The sequence below is a fragment of the Crinia signifera genome, chromosome 2 (assembly GCF_055691185.1).
Source record: "Crinia signifera chromosome 2, ASM5569118v1, whole genome shotgun sequence".
Classification (NCBI taxonomy): domain Eukaryota; kingdom Metazoa; phylum Chordata; class Amphibia; order Anura; family Myobatrachidae; genus Crinia; species Crinia signifera.
This window is the reverse complement of record NC_139218.1, coordinates 338,966,857-338,988,837: the sequence shown is the minus strand read 5'-3', so window position 1 is coordinate 338,988,837 and position 21,981 is coordinate 338,966,857. Positions and strand designations below refer to the sequence as shown.

General features: G+C 45.4%; 1 protein-coding gene across 5 annotated transcripts in view; it reads right to left on the bottom strand.

The window, feature by feature from the left end:
* The window catches only part of ZNF385A (zinc finger protein 385A), a 169,459-nt gene that overhangs the window by 43,320 nt on the left and 104,158 nt on the right, over positions 1 to 21,981 (bottom strand). For all 5 annotated transcript variants that reach the window (XM_083169535.1, XM_083169534.1, XM_083169538.1 and 2 more), the window contains one exon: positions 16,706 to 16,816. In XM_083169535.1, the coding sequence (XP_083025661.1) occupies positions 16,706 to 16,816 (111 nt within the window). The remainder of the gene's footprint in view (positions 1 to 16,705; positions 16,817 to 21,981) is intronic.

Genomic DNA, 21,981 nt, shown 5'->3' with positions numbered 1-21,981 from the left:
CACAATGCTGGACAATTTAAAGTCCCATAAATGAATAAAAGCACAAAGATAAAAATAACTGGAATGTAATATAGAAGAAAAAAGAAGACACAAGATTGTGAATGGGGAAACACAAAAGAGAAGGCTGCGGGTACAAGAAACAAAAAGGAGCACGGAAAGCAGACGAGAGCAGAAGGAGAGAGCAGTTTTCCCTTTTGGCTGCCAATGAGTCGGCATACGCTTAATATCTCCCCACGCCGCCTCAGTTCAGTGTTTAGATAACTGGGGATTAACAGGAAGTCGCCTCCGAAAATTCTTGGCTGGACACATCCACAACACAGCAGCCGTCTCCTGGGGCAGAGGGGAATCAACCACCTCACTGCCAGGCCGGATTTGTAGAGCCACACTTCCAACCAGCAGAAAGGGAAAATAGGAAGATTTGTAGCCATCAACTTTTTAATCATTATACTTCATAAGTTCCATATGAAAATACTTACTCCTAGCCACCGATTGGGAAATGTAATAAAGAAAAGATCTGATGCTTCTAATGAAGAGCCAAGCCCATTACCACCATATAATTTTTATGGTTGCATCATGGGAGAATATAAAAAGCGTAATTGAATATATGTGGATTCCTTCTGCAAATGATAATGTTTAGCACATTACATCATGGTATACAATACAAAGTTCTGCTAAGTCTACTTTCCTTATCACTGCAGACCAGACTGTTCCTAGTGCACATAAGGTAGTAAGTACATTGCTGCTTTCCTGAGGGATTAAACTGCAGTGGCATTCTGGAAAATGTGATCGCTGTCTAAGTGAAGGCAGGTGCAGTGGCAGCGCAGTGTAGGGTGAGCGCTGCCCAGACCATTTGCAAGTGATGTCACGTGAAAGCGCTGTGATCTCAAATATGGCGGCCCTCCTCCTGCCTGCAGACATGTGAGCATGCTGGTCGGCCTTTCCCTGTGCTGGGTTAGTGAAAGCAGTTGCGTTTTATCACAAAGCTGTAACTGAATCAGGCCTAATGTCCTTTGAGAAGCCAATGTGACTCATGCATATATTGTATACTTTTCTGATGCAATATATGTAATTAGTAATGTTATTATATATGGACTTCCACTACGGTTAGTTGATTAGCAATGCCTACTATGCAAAAACAAGTGTCAATAGTAGAACAGACAGCACCTCGTTACCAGATAAGGGGGCGCTCATAGTGTAACAAGTACTAATTAAGTTGGATACAGAAAAGATGAAAGTCTGTGTGCTTCGGAACAGTAAAATGAAGCAGCTGACTTTGCTGTGAATCATCAGTCTTTTCACAGTTCTCATCAAGACAATTAAGGTCATCAGTAACAACTCTGATCTATGAGAAAGCACAAGCCGAGTGCAGGCCAATCTGGTAAAGTGCTGTCATATCATTTCATTAGAGCCAAAAAAAGAATTAAAAATCGCTCACAGATGTACAGTAAAAGAAGAACAAAAATATACAGGAACAGCAGGAACTGAATTCAGTCCAATGTACTATATATCCAGAGCCAGTGTAGAAAAGTCCAGAAAACTGGACACAGGCCGCCTACAGTAGCACCGGCAGACAGGACAGTCAGTACACTGTGGCGTGGAGAGGAATATAGCACTTATGTAGTCATACACCAGGGCGATATTGCATACAATCCTTCGATTTTGACCTGTACGATAAATTGAAGGATTGTATGCATGAATAATGGGTCCCAGGACGTGATGTGTAGGCCCGCCGGTCGCATCGAAAAATATTATGTGCTGCACATAATATTTATCATATTGCATGAGTGATTGAATGTGGTTATTAACCACAAGAAATCGATAAAATGCAATCTGCGGAGGGTTCGGGGAGCGTGTATTTTACAAACCATTAAACTTATAATGAGAGTTTGTACCATACCAGCACTGGAGCCAGAATCACTAACTCTACATAGCAAGGAACCCCCCCCCCCTCTACAAGTGCAGCTTCTCTGCATCTTGGATATGGATGGCTCCAGTGCTCCCCACTCCCCACAATTCCTCCTGTTGGCCAGTGCACATTGTAATAGAGAGGCTAAAGAAAAATCCTAGGGGAATACTTACCAACAGTACCAAATGGTCTCAGAGAGTGCCCAATTTAGGGGGAATGCCTAGCTTCAAGATGCATGGCCAGGATCCTGCTGATGCCACTTCCCCACTGAAGTAGGCAACCTAGGCGATGGATGGTGTGACTTACATTGAATTCCATCATCCTAACCATGTCAACCTCTAAAAATGCCCGCCTGTGCAACGCAGAGTGGATTTAAAAACAGTCAGTAAGTATGCCTGGGGGTCATGGCTTTGATCCAGGGACTGTGCAATGAAAAAAATAAAAACACCTTAAAAGATTCACTGTAACTTATGTTCTTATTGAGAGCATTTCTTTTAACAAGTCGGAAAGAAATATAAACACATTAATCCATTATATAATGAACATTTAAAGCAACAGGCAAATGTAATAGCATCCAGGGGGTGAGGAATGCCTGCTGGATTCTTTTAAAAGAGGCAACCATTTATATAGCACACCCTGGTAAATGAATGCCACCTTAAAATTCATGCGAGTTCAGCCGGGAGAGTTCGAATGCTACTGCACATGCTATTACATATATAAGTTATAATGACTGCCTATAGATGGTCATGTTGTCCTGTAAAATATTAATTTAATTTCATATTTGGGCAAAAAAATCTTGCATGTTTTAAAGGCAGAATTTTGCGACACAGTAGATTCATATCCTTATGTATCCCTCTTATTATCCATATAGACTGTAAGCTTGCGAGCAGGGCCCTCCTACCTCTATATCAGCCTGTTACTGCCCAGTTTGTTTAACCACTGTTGTTTCCAATTGTAAAGTGCAACGGAATATGCTGCGCTATATAAAAAAAAAGCTGTCAACAAATAAATGTAAGGTATACGTTTATGTGACTGTGTATAAATTATGTATACTTATATTTACATTATGCAAGTCTTTTTACGCAGAAATGAATATGTAATCACTTACATCAGTCCCAACATCATTGTTGTTAAACAGAAGCCAAATAAACCACCACCAGTACATGTTTGGGCTGTGGGACGCCAGGGGGGAATCCATACAAACATGCAGAGAACCAATTGGGCTTTTTTGTTACAGTGCATGCTCCGAAATCCCCAAAATATCACACAGTGCATACGTTCCACCATATGTACACATAGGGCCTAATTTAGTACCGATTGCAAGATAAATTTGTTCTCAAAGTGGGCAAAAGTATGTGCACTGCAGGTGGGGTAGATTTAACATGTGCAGACATTTGTACATTTGGATGAGTTATATTTTTTTCTGTGCAGGGTAAATACTGGCTGCTTTATTTTTAAACTACAATAAAGATTTTAGTTTTAAACACTCCTCACCCAAATCTAACTCTCTGCACATGTTACATCTACCCCACCTGCAGTGCACATGGTTTTCCCCGTTTGGAGAACAAATTTTTCCTGCGATCAGGTCTGAATTAGGCCCATAGTGGTGCAGTTGCAATTGAGACCCTCTGCATGCATATAAGTGATCATATCCCATTCAGCAGTGCAATGTGACAGAAGCCCTTAGGCTTACATGGGAATACATGGGAATCACCCATCAGAGCAACCACATCAAGGTCTTTTAAAATCACAATTTCTTTATCTTTCTGCACAAAATTACTGTCATCTAATTAAGTAGGTGTAGTTAGTACACCCACTTTTTTAATACAGAAATTAATAAAAGCTACATTTTAAGATAAGTGAACTATCAGTGGGACTATACGCAGAGATATCTTCGGAGTGCACCACAAAATTCTCTATTTTTTCTTTCTCTCTTCGTAGGCTAACACTTAAGAGAAGGGTAGCACCACATTCTTTCTCTTTTTTGAATATATGTGAAATTAAAGTGATCACAAAAAAATAATAAAAATAATAAAGAAATAGAAGATCTCTGAGATATATACCAAAGGAGTACTCAGTGCGGAATCAAAACTCTTCTCTCAACAAGTGGCTCATAATCATGCCTGCAAACTCAACCCAGATGGAGCCCTTGTTGGAATCAAACCCACAATGCTATCCATTCATAGGGAACAGGCTGTGCTGTCATGAATATGTCATGTGCAGTATGGATGGGGTAATGGTTAGCATCACGGCCCCAACTGTGTGAAGTCTGTATATTTTCCCTATGCTTAGGTGAGTTTCCTCCGGGTATTCCAGTTTCCTCCCACACTCCAAAAATATTCTGGTAGGTTAAATAGCTTCCAACTAAAATTCACCCTGGTGTTTAAGTGTGTACGTGTACATGTGGTAGGAAATATAGGGGCAGATTTATTAAGCTCGGTGAAGTGTCTGGTTTTTATCACCGGCCAATCAACTCCTAACTGTGAAGTTACAGGCTCGGTTTGAAAAATGCTGATTGGCCGGAGATAAAATCCAGAAACTTTATCACTTCACCGAGCTTAATAAATCGACCCCATTGACTGTAAGCTCTAATGGTGCAGGGACTGATGTGAATGTTCAAATGTTCTCTGTACAGCGCTGCAAAATATGTGCGCGCTATATAAATAATTGGTAATAAATAATAAAATAAATATTGCGTGTAAGTAATGGGTACAATTTAACGGTGGCTTTTGAATACTAGTAACAGCAAGTCTAAATGTGTCCAGCTCTTTTAATTCCTCAGTTTATCACCAGACAATTTAGCTGGCAGCTAGGAGATTGGCAAGTCAATGAGAAGCAATTCATTACATTATTTATGCGTGACAAGATCATTTAACTCTTGCTGCGCCAGGTTTTCTTGAGCACAATTTCACCCAATACAATAGTGGAACACGGCAGAAATGGTGACACCAGGGATATGCGCAGGCCTTTTCCTTTGTAACGAGACTCAGCAGCTCATTTAGGCCCTTATTCTGCTTCGTGCGGTACGGCCCGCGTGCGGCCGTACCGCCGATGTTTTTACTCTGCACATGCGCAGAGGTCAATCTGCGCATGTGCAGCCCCCTTCGCCGCAGACGTATTTCGTCCGCCGCAAAGGGGGCGTATAGGGGCGTGAGAGGCTTCATGCCCTCATTTCCCTATGTGTACGCCCCGCGTTTCATGGGCGTTCCCATGCAAACGCGGGGCGTATGCATGGTAATGAGGGCATGACGCAACTCATGGGGGCGGAAAGCTGACGTCGCCGGATGTCAGCTTTCAGCCCCCATACAAGCTACCACACGGACGATTGTCCGTGTGGTCTCAGCTTGCGGGAGCTGCCGGGGCGTGCGGACCTGCCTTCGATGGTCGACGACCATCGAATGCAGGGGGCAGCTCCCACCATGGTGGAGGCGTACGCCTCCACCATTTTTATGCGGATCGCCAGCCGTCCGTGTACGGACGGCCGTGGCGATCCGTAGGGTGGGCGGGGATTGGTTTGTGCGGCCGGAGCCCCGTGTGCGGCTCTGGCCGCACCAACCAGAATAAGGGCCTCAGTTTGGTGTGAAATAGAGAGTTAATGTGGGAGGTAATTAAAACAAGTTTTACAGTGTTCATGGCGCAGCACACAAACAGGGGCTGTATGTATAAATAGAAAAGGCCTCATTATTTTGTTAAGTACAAGGGAACTGCGAATGAAGATAATTTTAGCTATGGGACCAAAAAAAGCTACAAGAGAACTTGAGCGCATGCTGTTTCCCTTACAGTGATCTCTGCATCATCCTGCAATCTGCGTGTTAGTACTGTAAGCCCGCAGGTCAAGTACTAAGCATGTTATTCAGTGCTCAATCACTTCATTTAATTCCTCTGTTTTCTTTTTTCACATGAATAACCATAAACCATGCCGTTTATGTGATTCGCCATCACATACACACTAAACCTGCAGGACTTCCCTTTTCATTTAGTAAAATGTAGGATATACGGTTTTCATTTGCTTTAAAACGGTAAAGAATTGTGTTTTATTTCAGCTGGGAATATAGGCCCGCATACTGATCTGCTCGGTAAGCTGCGAAGCTCGCAGCTTGCTGTGCAGTTGTTGCGCCACCCTGCCAAATCGCACCCCCTCCCCCCGCTGCTGTATAACCTCCCCTCGCAACCATGAGAGGGGATGTGTTGTGACGGCTCATCCCCTCGCATCCCCCCTAGCCGGCTGCTAGAGAAATCATTTGATGGTCAGTGGAGACTGACTTATATTTGCGGGCTCTGGACCGAAGACAGGGCGGGCAGCTGCGCGTCATGCTGCCATTTACATGCCCAAATCTCACCCCCTCGTGCGAGCGCCATGCCAACAGTACAGGTTGGTGAGGGCACTTGCACAGAAGCCCTGCACATATGCATAACTCAGTGGTTCCCAAACTGTGCGCCTAGGCTCCCTGGGGTGCCTTGGAGCACTTGCAGGGGTGCCTCAGGTTGGTGGTCCAGAATCAATTCAGGTTATTTATGGCCAATGAAATAGGCAAAATCAGTGCTTAAACCACTCGCATAACTAATTATGCGCATGCGCAGGGCATAACCATTGGTCCCTTGTGTGAACATGCGGGGGACTGAATTGATTAGAATCAGGGCCATAATTCTGAGTCTGATTCAGAGGTGGATGGGGGTGTAGTAGCGGCTACTACATCTCCAGCCACCTCTGAATCAGATGGACTGTGTCCTGAGATGCCCACAAGCTGCGGCTCTAGTCTGCTGATATACGTTGGCAATCACACCATAGAGCAGACATTGGCCACACCATATGGATGCAATGCATCTCGGATTACCTGTGATACCATTTGAAGAAGGCATGACCCAAGCAGGTCCTACAAAGTGGCCAGGTCTCTGTCTACTGACAGAGCTCCTGGTCCTGATTTGGCAAACAGCAGCTATTGCTGCCCCATCTTTGCCGCCAAACTGCAGTAGACTATCAATCACTGTCTGCCGCTGTAGTACATTCAACGCGCAGGCCTGTAGTGCACATGCACTAAAGTACCATAAAATCGGTACCATGTGACATGCAGCCCACTTGAATCAGGACCTGAAGCTGCCCACTGTCTGCATGCACCACAGCTACAAGGCAGTAGACAGCAGGTAAAAAAAAGTATTTCCACTAATTAGCAGGACTGGCCACAAACATACACACAGAGAACTGCCATCCCACTGTACAACAGGCTTTTGGCCACATAAGTTGCATCTTACAGTCGTGTCGCAGAGGTTGCTTACAGAGATGTTTAGCCGCCCACACAGGAGGCCATAATCAGACAGAGAAACTGCATCAGCCATAGTAAATGCACACATTTTGATGATGCACCTAAAGATACACAATACGGTATTGCATTGTCTAGAAACACAAACATCTGTCCTAGCACAGTCAGATACATGGATGTACACAAAGAAAGGGCTTGTTAGCGGCATTTTATCATAGTCACAGGCACAACAGTGGCAAAAGATGCAAGGGCAGCTGCAAGATGCCATCTCGCCCCTCTATGTTAATTAAAATGCTAAATTGAGGGATAAAGTGGACAGCACGTGAAATATAGCCCGCATGCTGCAGTGGACATCAATTTCTGTTCATCTGCGGAGTTACAGAGAGAATTCCAAGTTTAATGCCCTTATCATGGGTGCCATTGACCTATAAACCCATGGAATTTATCCCGGATTCGATTAGTATCACAAAGCACTGCTTTTTGGAAAAGAGCTGACCTTTGTGATGCCAGAAATTCTGGGTTTCAACCCGGGAGTCCCTCAGTGCACATGTCAGCCGTAGAGAATGCTGGGAGGGATTTAATCAGCTTCCTCTAGAGCACAATGTGGAAAGAAGCCCATAGGCTTCTATAGTGTAAAGCCTAATTCCAGGCTTCGTATACACGGGAAATGAGACCAAGGTCCTTATTCAGATCTGTTTGACGTACAAATTTGTTCTCAAAATGGGCAAAACCATGTGCACTGCGGGTGGGGCAGATGTAACATGTATAGAGAGAGTTAGATTTGTGTGAGCTATTTTGTTTCTGTGCAGGGTAAATAGTGGCTGCATTATTTTTAAACTGCAATTTAGATTTCAGTTTCAACACACCCCAGCCAAATCTAACTCTCTGTACATGTTACATCTGCCCCACCTGCAGTGCACATGGTTTTGCCCATTTTGAGAACAAATTTGTACTGCAAACAGATCTGAATAAGGGGCCAAAGCCTGAAAACGGGCTTTTGGCTGAATTTTCCCTGCATCCTATTCTTTAAGAGTTAACACACATTGGCACATTGAATAGCCTTGAGCACGCTTTCCTGGTGAGGTAAATCACCACCTCTAATTAAATCCAGGTCCTAGAGTTGTGGGATACATGTGATACAAAACATAGAGGAATAGCAATTATAGATGATGGAGGAATCAGAAGTGTGGTGTAATTAAAAAGAGTAAAAGGCAAGAGGAAGGTGGAATCATGAAAGACAAAGTAGCTATTCTACAAGTCTGGAGGCTGTCACCTGGGATTGTACTTCATTTATATTAACTGGAACTCCTTCAATGTGTGGTTCAAGAAAAGGCTTTCACTTTTGTCATGGAAATCATGGCATACCAGCCTCAACACCACCCTGTATAACTGTGTTCTGTTTGTGAGAAGATGATGATGTGAGTGGAGATTTCCCCCTAAAATCCCAAACTATACTGGTAGGTGAATTGGCTCCTGACATGGGGCCTTATTCTAGTTCGCTCTTTCTGACAAAATCCTTCTTAGATGAACAAAACCATGTGCACTGCAGAGAGAATTAGATTTGGGTGAGTTATTTTGTTTCTGTGCAGGGTAAATACTGGCTGCTTTATTTTTACACTGCAATATAGATCTCACTTTAAAGTAAACCTCCACCCAAATCTAACTCTCTCTACACAAGTTACATCTGCCCCACCTGCAGTGCACATGGTTTTCTCCATCTAAGAAAGATTTTGTCAGAAAGAGTGAACTAGAATAAGGCCCATGGTGCTGAGTTGGCCCTGCACAAGCGCAGAAAGATATTACATGCCTACTGTGGGCCAAATGCAATAGGGTGTCAGAATCAAAAAGTGAGAGATTTTGGGAGAGGTTTCCTGTTTGTTTGTTTTTCAAGCGGCAATCACATTTACACTGAAAAAAATCAGATTGATTTCACCATGTAATTGATTGCCGCTTTAAAAAAAAAATGGGAAAATTATTCCAAACTCTCTGACTTTCTGATACTCACACCCTATCACATTTGACCGTGTATTTCTGTTTGTAGACTTACACATGCATGTACAGTAGCAAGCCTTATGATCTGAGAGGCCTAACGGGGTGGGGGCAGCAGCGTTCTCACCTAGGCAAAGTACGTTAAGGACACATAACACTATTTTTGCATCACTTTTTAAAATTAATTCATTCCCATTTTGCTACCAACTCTACACCAGCCCCATGTGGGTGTTAATAGAACGCTTGGAGTTAGAACTGTGAAATGTATTTTCTTAGAGCACTGGAAAGGTTTTCAATAGGTATATTCTATGTTCTATAATAACATTAATCTAAGCTTTTCCTTTTCTTCCATCTTCCCCTCTCCAGATGGTCGGAATGAGAATGTATAATGCGCACAGTTCTGTGTGGTGCTGCTTTTGCTCAAGGAAATGTGTTAGCGCAGGTTTATGTCTATTTATATTAATTTTATATGACTAATTGCTACCAGTAAGTTGAACATGTAAATATACTAGCTAACTTTAACATTTTACCCTTGAAAATATCAAATCCTATGAGTCAGGAGCGGAAGAGCGTCATCACCTTCTGCTCCTCTAACAGACTAGGGCAGCAGTTCCGAAATACGGTCCCCAAGGCACCACTGCCGGTCCAGGTTTTAAGAATAACCAACCCCAGGCTATGTGCTAGATGTCAACCTAATGTATGCCACCTTTTGTTGTAGACCTTTGTAGACCTATTGCCTGTCAACAAATAGTGGTTGACCTATTGACTGTCGACTTTTTCAAACAGCCTAAATTCCCCGCTACTAGCGCTCGTGTGAAAGGTTCCTGGGACAAAATCCTTGGAAAATTTGCTGGGATTTCAACCCTACTAGCTAGCAGGGTTGTTCCCAGGGTCCTGGCCAGTGTGAAAGGGGTAGGGGTACTCACCAGGGTTGCTGCTCCTCGGTGCGGGCGGTCAGGTTGGGGATCCACACAGACGGTGGACGCAGATGACTGGCGGCGGATGAAGATGACACAGCTCTCCGGCACCCTCACTGCAGCCAGAGAGCTGCGTCATCTGCATCCGCCGTCTGACCTGTCATCTGCGCCCGCCGTCTGACCGTTCATCTGCGCCCGCCGCCTGTGTGGATTCCCACCCTGACCGCCCTCACCGAGGACCGGCAACTTGGGGTAATTCCTGCCCGCCTCCTTCCCACACCAGAAAATGCAGGGACTTTTCTGGTGTGAAGGGGCCAACTCGGGAATGCACCGGCATGATCCCTGCATTTTGTGGTGTGAAAGGGGTATTAGACACTGTCGACCTATCAACCGGAACCAAAAATTTCCTGCAATGTAACAGAGCAATGGTTACAGACATGAATGACTCCCTATCCATTACCATATTAGTTATGGTGTCTTGCCTGGCAAGTTTCATACATATGAGGGGTAGATGTATGAAGCAGTGATAAGGGAGGAGAAGTGATATACAGATGTAGCGCCTCTCTGATTCCCTGAACTGGTGAACTGCTGGGGACGTCCCACACGCATGAGCATCCCCTTCACACGGCGGCGGGGAGCGGAATCCCTGCCCGTCTCCACTACAGGGGGATGGGCAGGGTTAGGGGGGAGTGTGGGCAACTACGGGGGAGCAGCAGGGTGGTGGAGGAGAGGGGCTCCATCAGAACAGGGCATGCGATCATCTCGTGCGCACGCTCCCGCTTCTGGCGGATGGTAGGCAGCGGCGATTGGTGATAGAATCACCAGGAGCAGCTCTAATGAGAGCTGCTCCGTCTGTAGTGCCTGGTACTTTATCTCTGGCCAATCAGCTCCTAACTGTTCCTTTTTAAACCAAACTTGTAACTTAACAGTCAGGAGCTGATTGGCTGGTGATAAAGTACCAGGCACCAGATTACTTCTCCTCCCTTATCACTGCTTCATACATCTACCCTGTGTAACATGAAAATAGTTCTATAGAACAGCCATGAGAATGTGTCAGCGTCACAGGCCAGTGCAGCTGTTTCCAGATGTACATTTGTAGATGGGCCCCAGTGACCTTCATATAATTATTCTAATTCTCCAGCTCATGTCACATCGCACACACACATTCTTCCACCATGATCAGCTGTATCTCCCAGACATGGCTGCAGTATAGGATCCTGTGCTCGCTTCTCCATGTACTCCACCTAAACATTATACCATGTATTCTTTATTTCTCTTTCTACGGAGACCCAATTGTCAAATGATCTAATACAGTAGCTGCCATCTCACTTCTATTTTAACACCTCATCTCCTTCAGGTTCCTCTTTCTTCCTTTCTATATTTGCACATTATATCTCCATGCCCGGTCCTGTTTTCATCCATCAGTCTCTTTACCCTGGTGCGCTTCCGGGCCATTTCCTCCCATGCAATTTATTCTGCATCATTGTTTCCATCTCCCATTTCTACTTCTTTCCGGGTCATCACCTTCATATATTCTAGGCCCCATTCCACTTCCTTGTCTCTACCATTCCTCCACTGCGTCATTCCATGCACAACACGTTCTCGACAGGTATGTGCCAGTGTCACATGTCTGTACAGCAGCCTGGAAGGAGTGTAGTGGCAGCTGGCCGTGCAGAATACAGTGCAGTCAGCAAAGCAGCTCATATATTACTATACAGTAAATGCTGTCTTCCGTTAAGGATTCATTGGACACATATTCTGAACACTTTTTCCTATTTGTCACTCAAAATATGTCTCATTATGCAGACGTTTAACAGAACTTGCTTTCAATGTGTGTATCCCACTCAGGCCAGTTACAGAGGCCTAAAGGACTTTAGGTGATTTTGCCCAGAGTGTATATACAGCGATGATGGGGAAAATCGCTGGGCATACACACTGAGCGTTTTTTTTTTACCATTTTAGCGATTTTTCCGGAGGTGAACGACTTTCCATAGCAGGACGCTATTAGTGTTCCTTCTAGGAACAGGGTGAGGTCAGAAAGAAAGGGGTGGACCGGGTCCGCCAATGACAGGGTGGGGCAGGGCGCGGCACCTTGCTAAAACAGCCTAGTGGGAACACTACGCTATGGAAAGCCGTACACTGCCTCACTCATCTGCTGGTAATATCAGCAGATGAGCGGCCAGGTCAGCGATAATGGGGAAGCGCGCAACAGCACTCATCTCTTGCCGCTGCCACTCGGTGGCTTTGGAGCTGAAAGCAGCTAAAGGCCCATACACACTTGACGATTTTCAACTGAAAATCGGTCAAAACAGCTGTTTTGACCGATTTTCAGCTGAAAATCGATTAGTGTGTATGGGTCACCGATCCCCAACTAGAGATGATGTGTGCTCCCGCATCATCGCCAGTGAGGTGGTCCATCTGCTGGTTTTACCAGCACACTAGCGATGTATGCTGGTAAGACACTGGCTCCCTGCAGCGCTTCCCTGTCCGGCCACACACATACAGGCTGTGCGCTCCACCCCTCCGGGCCTGCTCGCCCCGCCCCCCGTAGTCTGCTGAACACGGAGCTTACTTGCCCTGGCCACCAATGCTTTATTTTTAAGCCATTAATGTATACATTGCTGGCACAGGCCAGCAATGTATATGTTATTGGTACCACTGGGCACCAATGATATTCATAAGCCAGTAATATATGCATTGCTGGCATGTGCCAACAATGTATATATCACTGGCATCACTGGGCGCCAATGACATTCATAAGGCAGTAATATATAGATTGCTGGCGCATGCCAGCAATGTATATATCACTGGCACCACTGGGCACCAATCACATTCATAAGGCAGTAATATATAGATTGCTGGCACATGCCAGCAATTTATATACTACTGGCACCACTGCTCACCAAGGATTATTTACTGAATTTATTAGGCAGTAATATATACCCGGCTATTTCAAATGATGCGCCAGCTCGCGACTCCTGAGCCAATCGGAGCTAGCAGCCCAGCAACCAATCAGGCGCTGCCAGGCTGCGAGCTTCGATTGACTTGCGAGTCACGAGCCAGCACATCATTTCAAATAGCCGCGCCACGGAGGAAGAGACCTGTTCTGAGACATCTGGGTTTCCCAGCGCTATGCCCTGGCTGTCTCCTTTACCACGATGTGCAGTGCACAGAGTAACTTCCCCTGGCAAAGAGCATGTAACCCCTGGCAAAGATCAAGAAAGCCCTAGCTGGCAGTGTAGGGTGGGGTTTACCTGATCGCTGGGCTCCAAATATACACAGCCCAGCGATTAGTTCTGAACCAGGCCCCAAGAACAGAAATGCACTAAATACAATGGTCTCTGCTCCCGCCCTTGGAATTCAGACCCCGCCCATTATGTAAATAGCCTTTTAATGAAAGATTTTGGTACTTGTTTCCTAGCATGGCCACAATCGCGGGCATCGTGTACCTTAAAGTTAAGGTACACAATGGACGCAATGGACCCGATTTCCTTTGAAATCAGGTCCATTTTGCCGGCAAAGGCAAAATCAAGGGCATCGCGTCGGTCGCGTGCATTAACATGGCCCCCGACGCGACCGACGCGATGCCCCGATTTTGCCATAGGCTTCAATGTTAAAATATTTTTAACATTGAAATCGGGAGCATCGCGTCGGTCTTGTGCCATTATAATGGCACAAGATGAGATGGACTTGATTAAGTCCATTTTACATAGGAAACAATGTGAAATGGGCCAATATGACCCATTTCACATTGTTTATGACCCCGTCATGGGTTACGCAACCCCATTGTGAGCGTCACCCCACCATTGACGCCAACCCGAAGCGTGGCGAGCGGCTGCGGTGCGCGTCCTCCGACCTTTTCATACCCCTACTATCCACGTCGGCGTGGAGTTGAGAATATAAAGTGTGGCGAGCGCAGCGAGCCACCGAGCCCGAAGCGTGGCGAGCAGACGCATATACCTGTGAAGTTATACGCGTGCGAATTCGCAGCCTTGCGAATCAACCTGAATAATCCCCATAGACCCCAATCTCAATCCTGGGTTCCAAAACCATCATTACACCCCTGACATTATACATTAGAAGCCTTTATTTGCTACTGATATGAGTAATGATATCTGCATTGCTTACCAGGTCCATATGTTGGGAGATCAGGGAGAAAATAAATGAGAGAGAGCAAGAACATAAATTCCTACAGAATTAGAGGAACACAGATACTGCTCACTGAGAAACGGCATACTGTCATTATGTTGACACATTTTAGGATGACATGCATTGGGTTGACCACTGATGGTTGACATGGCATGTTGCCATGTTGCCATGAAATATTATTTATGAAATAGGTCGACATGAATGGAAGGTCAACACAAGCATTAGGGCAACAGTCAAAAGGTTGACATAAGTTTTTCAATTTATTTTTCAGCCGACATGTGCCATCAGGTGGAATTTCATGCCCTGACATCCACTAGGGCATAGAGGGAGAATACAATAGTGTGCCAAGCATAGCGAGACACCATGCCTGAAGCATGGCAAGCACAGCGCCGTGCGAGGGAATGCGGCACACTGTGACAATGCCCATGTCGACATTAAGGGGAAAACATGAAAATCTCATGTCGTTTGACTATCAACCTAGCCATTGTCGACGTAATACTTGTGTCTACCTTTCAACCATGTCGACCTTAGTCAAATCGACCTATTTCATGTGTCGACCTAAGCCATGTCGACCTTCTGTGGCCGACCTAATGCATGTCGACCTAATATGTGTCGAACCAATGCAAGACAGGGTGACTCACTGAGGAATACGAGATTTCCTTATCAGCTGCAGAACAATCTTATTCAGGATGTTTGATCACCATTGGGGCAGATGTATTAACTTGAGTGGTATGCCCGGAAATTTTCCGGGCTCAGCTGCGCTGCCACAGTGGGCTGTCCCAAAAAATTTCCCTGCATACCACTATGTAGTAGGTGCGCGCCAGTGGTGCCTACATCGGAGCACCACTGGCGCACTACCTTTAGGGGTCCCCCCCTCAGTCACCCCCTCACCCCTCCTGTTGGTCCCCTGGGGTCCGTCCGCTCCGGCGTACCCAGCGATCGTACGCCGGAGCTCCCCCGCCGCCAGGATGGATGTTCGGGGTGGCTCGGGGGAGTTCAAGCACCCGAGTCCTCCCGAGCCGCCGTGAAATAACGTACTAACGCCGGAGCGATGTGGGGGTGGGGGGGGTGGCGTCGGCTTCCTATGATCTGTGGTGGTTATACATATGCGTGGATGTCTGGGGGTAGTGGACGGGCTGCTCACAACCAGTGATGTCAGCTGCCCACACCCGCGTCATGGCCTCATTGCCATGGGAACGCCCATTAAATGCTGGGTGTCTCCACATGCCTCCCGCCCCCCTCCCATCCGCTGTCCTGGGTGCATGCACCCGGCGAACAGCCTGTTTGCCATGGGTGCACGCACCCTGCTTATGCACATGCACAGAAATGCGCATGCGCAGTACAAAAAACATTGATCACCGTGCGAACGCAGCCCTGCTGCGAATCAACCAGAATAACCCCCAAAGTGGAAGGAGATAACGCACCAGCCAATCACCTGTGTTTAGAATATGACAGTTGGGAGTTGATTGGCTGGTCCGTTATCTCCTCCCACTTTATCTCCAGTTCATCTCTTCGCCAGGCTTAATACATCTGCCCCATTCATTCTTAAAAAAAAAAAAAAAAAGAACTGAAATATTTGATTTAGCTGTGAAGGAGTTAACTGCATGAAGCGCTATCTCAGCAGCAGTCCAACTCCCAGGGGTGCAATCCATCCAGAAAAGCCTGTTACAAGATTAGGATACACAGGAAGAGGAATTCATAGCAAACTCTGTTTATATGTCCTTCTGGCTGATATCAAGCACAGCAAGGGAATCTCAAGTCAGCGGCGATGTGCAATGATTTTTGCTGCGAAAGGAGGACCAACAGATCTGTACAATATGTTATCTGCCACAAACTAATCCGATGTTTACCACTCCAGCTTCATCGAGGCGCAGCTGTTTCTAAAATCCCATCTATGCCTACACTGATGTGTGTAAATATTATTCCAATCTCTGCTGGACTTTTGTCTTCATTCAAACTATTCACTTATGGATGCGAAATAAACAAAAAATATCACTCCCAGGGGTTCCCCCCTCCCATTTTATCCCCCCTCCTTCATCTCAGCTGGGTACGGGGAGCTAAAAAATAATCTGAAGCGACCCAGCTGCTAAGACAGCTGTTGTTAAGGCAGGACAGTTAACTAGATAGAGCTCGCAAGGGGAGATTACATGCAAATCAATCAGACAAAGATATGGGTTTGCCACAATTAATTTCCATTGTGTGTTCCGGACTACTCCTGAGCACATAAATCTCTTGGCAGGCTCACAGGTTTAAATCCCCATTTACTTGCAATTAAAATCATCACCACAATGCAGAGCACTGGAGCAGCAAAACCGTTAACTATATTAAAAGGAGAGTACAGCAAAACTGTAAAAATGCTTTGTTGGTCAAAATGCCAAATATAATATGACAGGACTGTCCCGGCACATCCAAAACAATACATACATACAACAATCATTCATAAGAGGAACACTTTGAGGATGTTTGCGTAATCTAGAACCACTTACCTCTGAGTTAAAGCGGATTTGACACACGTTGCAGGAGATGACCGGCCGTTTTGTCTTGAAAAGCGGGACTCCAAAGTTAGGATTCACCAGAGGTTTGTGGATGGGATCCATCTGTGTGGATACAGAACGAGCTGTGTTCAGTCAAACACACCGAAAAGCAATTTCTACCAATGAAAAAACAGTCGGACTCGTCTCCCACCACTAGGAAACAGGAGAGAGCAGAAGTGGGAAGCAGGAGAGAGCAGGAGTGATGCTGAAGCAGGACTGCTAATAACTGTTCCCAGTTACATAAAGTAAACACAGGTGGCTCAACCCATAGAGCTTGTACGAGAGAAGAACTGATCTGGCCAGCCCGAGTTATACGGGGTCTCTTACTAGTGATCTTCATATATTCCTGCTGTCAGGGGTTGTGTTAAAGACGTTACTGCAGCAAGAATGCTTTATTTAGCTGTGTGGAGCGAATGTTTGATTCTCCCACCCTTCCCCAAGGGAAATCCACCCCGATTGCTCATTTATGAGCCAGCAGAACATTAGACCAAGAGGCAGAGATAACCCAAGCATTTTACATGGTGAACTATTTAACAAACAAAATGAAACAAGATGGGTTAAACATCACATGATCCAAAATATACAAAACCAATGAAGTGTCACTAGGTGATAGACTGTTCCATATTCTATTTATCCAGAATTTATATATATCAAGCTGTATGTGGTTCTATCATAGTTTACGTCTATGGTATAACCAGCAGATGAGCGGCTTTCCCAGTGATGATGCGGGAGCGTGCAGCTGCGCGCAGCAGAGCTCACCGCCGGGCATACACACTGGGCGGCTTTGAGCTGAAAGCCGCTCAAACTTGCTGTTTTGAGCGATTTTCAGCTCAAAGTCGCCCAGTGTGTATGGCCCTTAAGAGTGCCCCTTTAACACAACCGCTTTCCACTTTTATATTTTCTTTCCTATCACTGTAATGGAGACTGCTGGCAAAATCTTCACAGCAACATTTTTAATGGTTTGTTTCATTTGTGGAACTCTCATTAGTCTTGAAGCAAAACATATGCAGGATGTGTTTATGTATGGGTGATGACTTAGCATAGGGAGAGCCCAGCAGAGAAAGGTCACAGCTACAACTGTCAGCCTGAGAGAAGGGGAGCTAAGAGGACAGGACGCACAAGACTAGCCCTCAACTCCAACATAGCACTGCATTCCTACAGCACAATAACAGCACTTCAGTGGTCAAAATAAGGCGTAAAACTGAGTTCTAAAAGTGGCCAAAGAATTTGTTAACTGTTCTCCCACTTCCTATTACTTCATCAATGTAATGTTAATATTCCAGGGAAATCTCAAGAATTTAAACCACTCAGCCATGAGAGATAAGGGGCATTGCTTTCTGTGTATTTACATACTTTCTGTATCTTCTGCAGCACAAGTTCAAAGGCCAAGTACAGAGAGTTTAGCATAATTCTGCCCCCGCTGTGCAATCATGCGAGTCACATGATCAGGCCCCAACCATCTTTGAATGGTGACACATTTTACCAAAGCAATGACAGGGCAAGACAAGGTCAAACCATTCTTGGTGGTAGGATAGAGCAAGTAAGTAACATCTAAGTCAGTGGTTCCCAACCTGGGGTACTTTGCAGACCAGTTGGGGGTACTTGTAAATAATATTGGAAATGGCAGAAGAAGTCTCCTGATGGCAGAAGAAGTCTCCCATTGCCATGGAGATGAACCATGTTGCGTCACCAGTTCCATCTGCAGCATCATCAGTGAACTCAGACATCAGCGATCTTCTGCTCTACGCTGACATGGGTGGAGGAAGCAGCAGCATTAATCCTACAGATGTTAGCGGTACCTCCGGAGACAGTTCACAACCTGTGGCCATACAAAGAGGGACACAATTCCTGACCGCATATTCTTTTTCTACGCCTCAATATAAGGACACGCATAACGCTCACTTCCACTCCACTATGGCAGTGGCATAACGACAAATGATGCCGCCCCCCCCCCCCCCCCAGGAACATTTCAGTGCACCCCCCCCCCCATCCACCCCTGTGGCTGGGACAAATACAGGCAGGGGAGGCAAGGTGGTACCCCATACCTGGCCAGCGCCCGAGTGCTGTGGGTGCAGCGGCGGCAGGAACTGAAGGATGCTGTGGGTGCAGCGTCCTCAGTGTCTGGGAACTGCAGCCCCCTCCTTTCAATTTGAAATATCTAGAGTACAGTGGCATAACTATAGCGCCACAGACCTCGGGAGGGCGGGGCCGGGGAGGCGCTGACTAAGTTCTGGGTGCAGCATCATAGGGGAGGTGGTGCAGTGTGAAGTGTCAGCGCCGCAGTGTGCCCGGGAACTGAAGTGCTGAGAGCGGACACTGCAGACGGACAGCGACTGCAGAGTTAGAAAATTCAACTGATTGGTTGAGAGTGAGCTCTCTCTCAACAAATCAGCGGCCTCGGCCACCGCTGTCCATCCAGTGTCCGCTCTCAGGGCTTCAGTTCCAAGACACTGCAGCGCTGGCGCTTCACACTGCACCACCTCTTCTGCGATGCTGCACCCGGAACTTAGTAAGCGCCACTGTACTCTGGATATTTCAAATTGAATGGAGGGGGTACTCAAAAATGAAAAGCCTAATCAAGGGGTACAGGATAGAAAAAAGGTTCGGAACCACTGATCTAAGTCATCCGGACATGAAAATGTGTTATCTCTCATTACTTTAAAGCACAGTTCTCAAAGTCGGTCCTCAGGATCCCACACAGTGCATGTTTTGCAGGTCTCCTCACAGAATCAAGTGAAATAATTAGCTGCATCTATGGATCTTTTAAAATGTGTCAGTCAGTAATGAGTGCACCTGTTGGTTGACCTGAAAAACGTGAACTGTGTGGGGTCCTGAGGACCTGCACCAATTACAACTAGAAGCATATCTATATTGCAATGCGATCCCTGAAGATTTCCATTACTTATGGCTCGGTACGCTAGACTGGAAATAGGAAAACAAACTATCCGTACCTGTACTACTAGCACAATACCCAGGCAAGCTATAAAATATTTAGGCACACAGTCTATGAAAACAAGGCCGTTTCATAAACATTGCCATCCTCTCTGTTACACATCCCCTTGGTCAAGTGTTGCCCGATACATTCTCGGCACAACTGCAGCTTTCTGCCAATCGCTAGGTATACTCAATAGACAGGCAGAAAACATACATTTTTATTTTACTTTTAAAAGCGAGAGTCATGATTTTTACAGATTTTAAAAAACTAAACCCATTCGGAGCCCACCAAGCCTTTTGCTGCAAGCCCAATTTAATCAGATTTTATTGAATATGACAGAAATTTCCTGGGAACTGGGTGACCATGCTGTCTGTGAAAGCATATACATACATTACTAATTATTACTGTGCTTGGGTGGATTATACATACATTACTACTCTCCTAGGCTGTCTGAGACACTGCGGAATGGCACGGACCAGCACAAGGTCAATATCAGGGGCAAATCTTTAAACTGTGACAATCACTGGTAATTAGCGATAAATCAATGCATTGGTTAATCAATGTTTGGTGCATTACCTTAAACATGTATCAATGCCATTAAATGCATTTTAGTTACTAAGTGCTGCCAGTGTGTTTCTGACTCACAAGGCTGTAATCCATAAGCATCTGCTAGCATGGGGTAACCAGTGACACACCAATTCAGGGAGTACAATATTGCCATCACAACACAAGGACGGTATTACTGTACTGGGAGTATGTGATCTAAGTGAGATGCTAAAGCTGATTCAGGGAATTAATCCTGATGGTTGGATTATTTATAACTTTACACTAATCTTGAACTGGTCCGCTGGCATTGCTAACTGATACAGCTTTGGATAGATGACGGGCATATGGTAAATGCAATACTAGAGGTGCAATGTGGAGATGAGACATAAGGATGGAGTACCAGTGTAGTAGTGTTCATTCTAGCACCCTGCTCTGGTAAAATCCTTGTAGTTCCTCCCTCCTGCCTGGGGTGTCGCTGTCTGCTGTGGTACTTCAAGAACAGTCTGGTTTGTATCTCAATGTTGAGATACAAATCAGACTGTTGTAGAAACACCACATAAGAGAGCGACACCCCAGGCAGGAAGGAGGAACTGCAAGGATTTTTGAAGGAGCAGGGTGCAAGATAGAACGCTGTCAGTGTTCTACACAATCATTTACATTTACAAAGAGCAAGGGCAGCATTTGCCTCTGTACACACCACTGTGTCACTGTGCCTCACACAGTACAAATATAAATAAAGGGTAGAAGGGAAAAACAAACAGGGTCTGGGTATGGCCTTCAAAATGGGTATGGGTCATTAGGTCGACCCATATTAGAAACTGGTGGAAAGGCCGACACAATCACTAGTTCGACAATAGCATGGTCAGCAGTTAAAAGGTCGACATGAGTGTTCATGGTTTTTGTCCCGAATGTCGACATAGTCAACATGGAAACTGTCAAAGTGTGCTATATTCTCCCTCCATGCCCTAGTGCATGGAAGGGCATGAAATACCGCCTGTCAACACCTGATGACTCAAAAGAAAAACATGCGAAACACATGTTGACCTTTTCACTGTCGACCTTGCCATTGTCGACCTAATACTTGTGTCGACCTTCCAACCCTGTCGACCCCTAGCCATGTCGACCTATTTAATGTCAACCTAAGCCATGCCGACCTTTAGCAGTCGACCCAATGCATTTTGACCGAATATGGATCAACCATAAGGACCGTATAAATTTAAAATATACTTATTGTAATTTGTAGTGTACAGGACTCACAACATGAGAAAAGTTGATAACCCGTGTTGAAAAGGATCGATGATTTATAAAATAAGCACATTTTACAATTAAAACCTGTGGGAAAGAACCTTACTTGTAGGTTTGCCCATGGCAAGTAAAACAAACAGAACCGGCAGGTCTTAAATAACCTTTGTTCAAACAGCTATTCGTGACATTGCGCTCGTTGAGCATATTGTGCTGCTGCTCATTAGAGATGACAATTTTCACCTCAGCAAAGCAATCAATATTACAGCACAGCATGCCGTCAGATATGGATTCTGCACAGAAAAAAAACTGTTTTTCAGCTCCCGATGATGCTATCAACTTCCTAACACTTTAGAACCATCTCTCACATCAAATAAAACTTTTTTTGTGTGTGAGTTACTCCTCAGTGTACATTATGAACTAATTTAAACAAAAGATTGAGGAGACATTGGGATTTTCTGCAAATACTGAAGTGCACTATGGGGGAACGGTGGTTTTAAAGCTG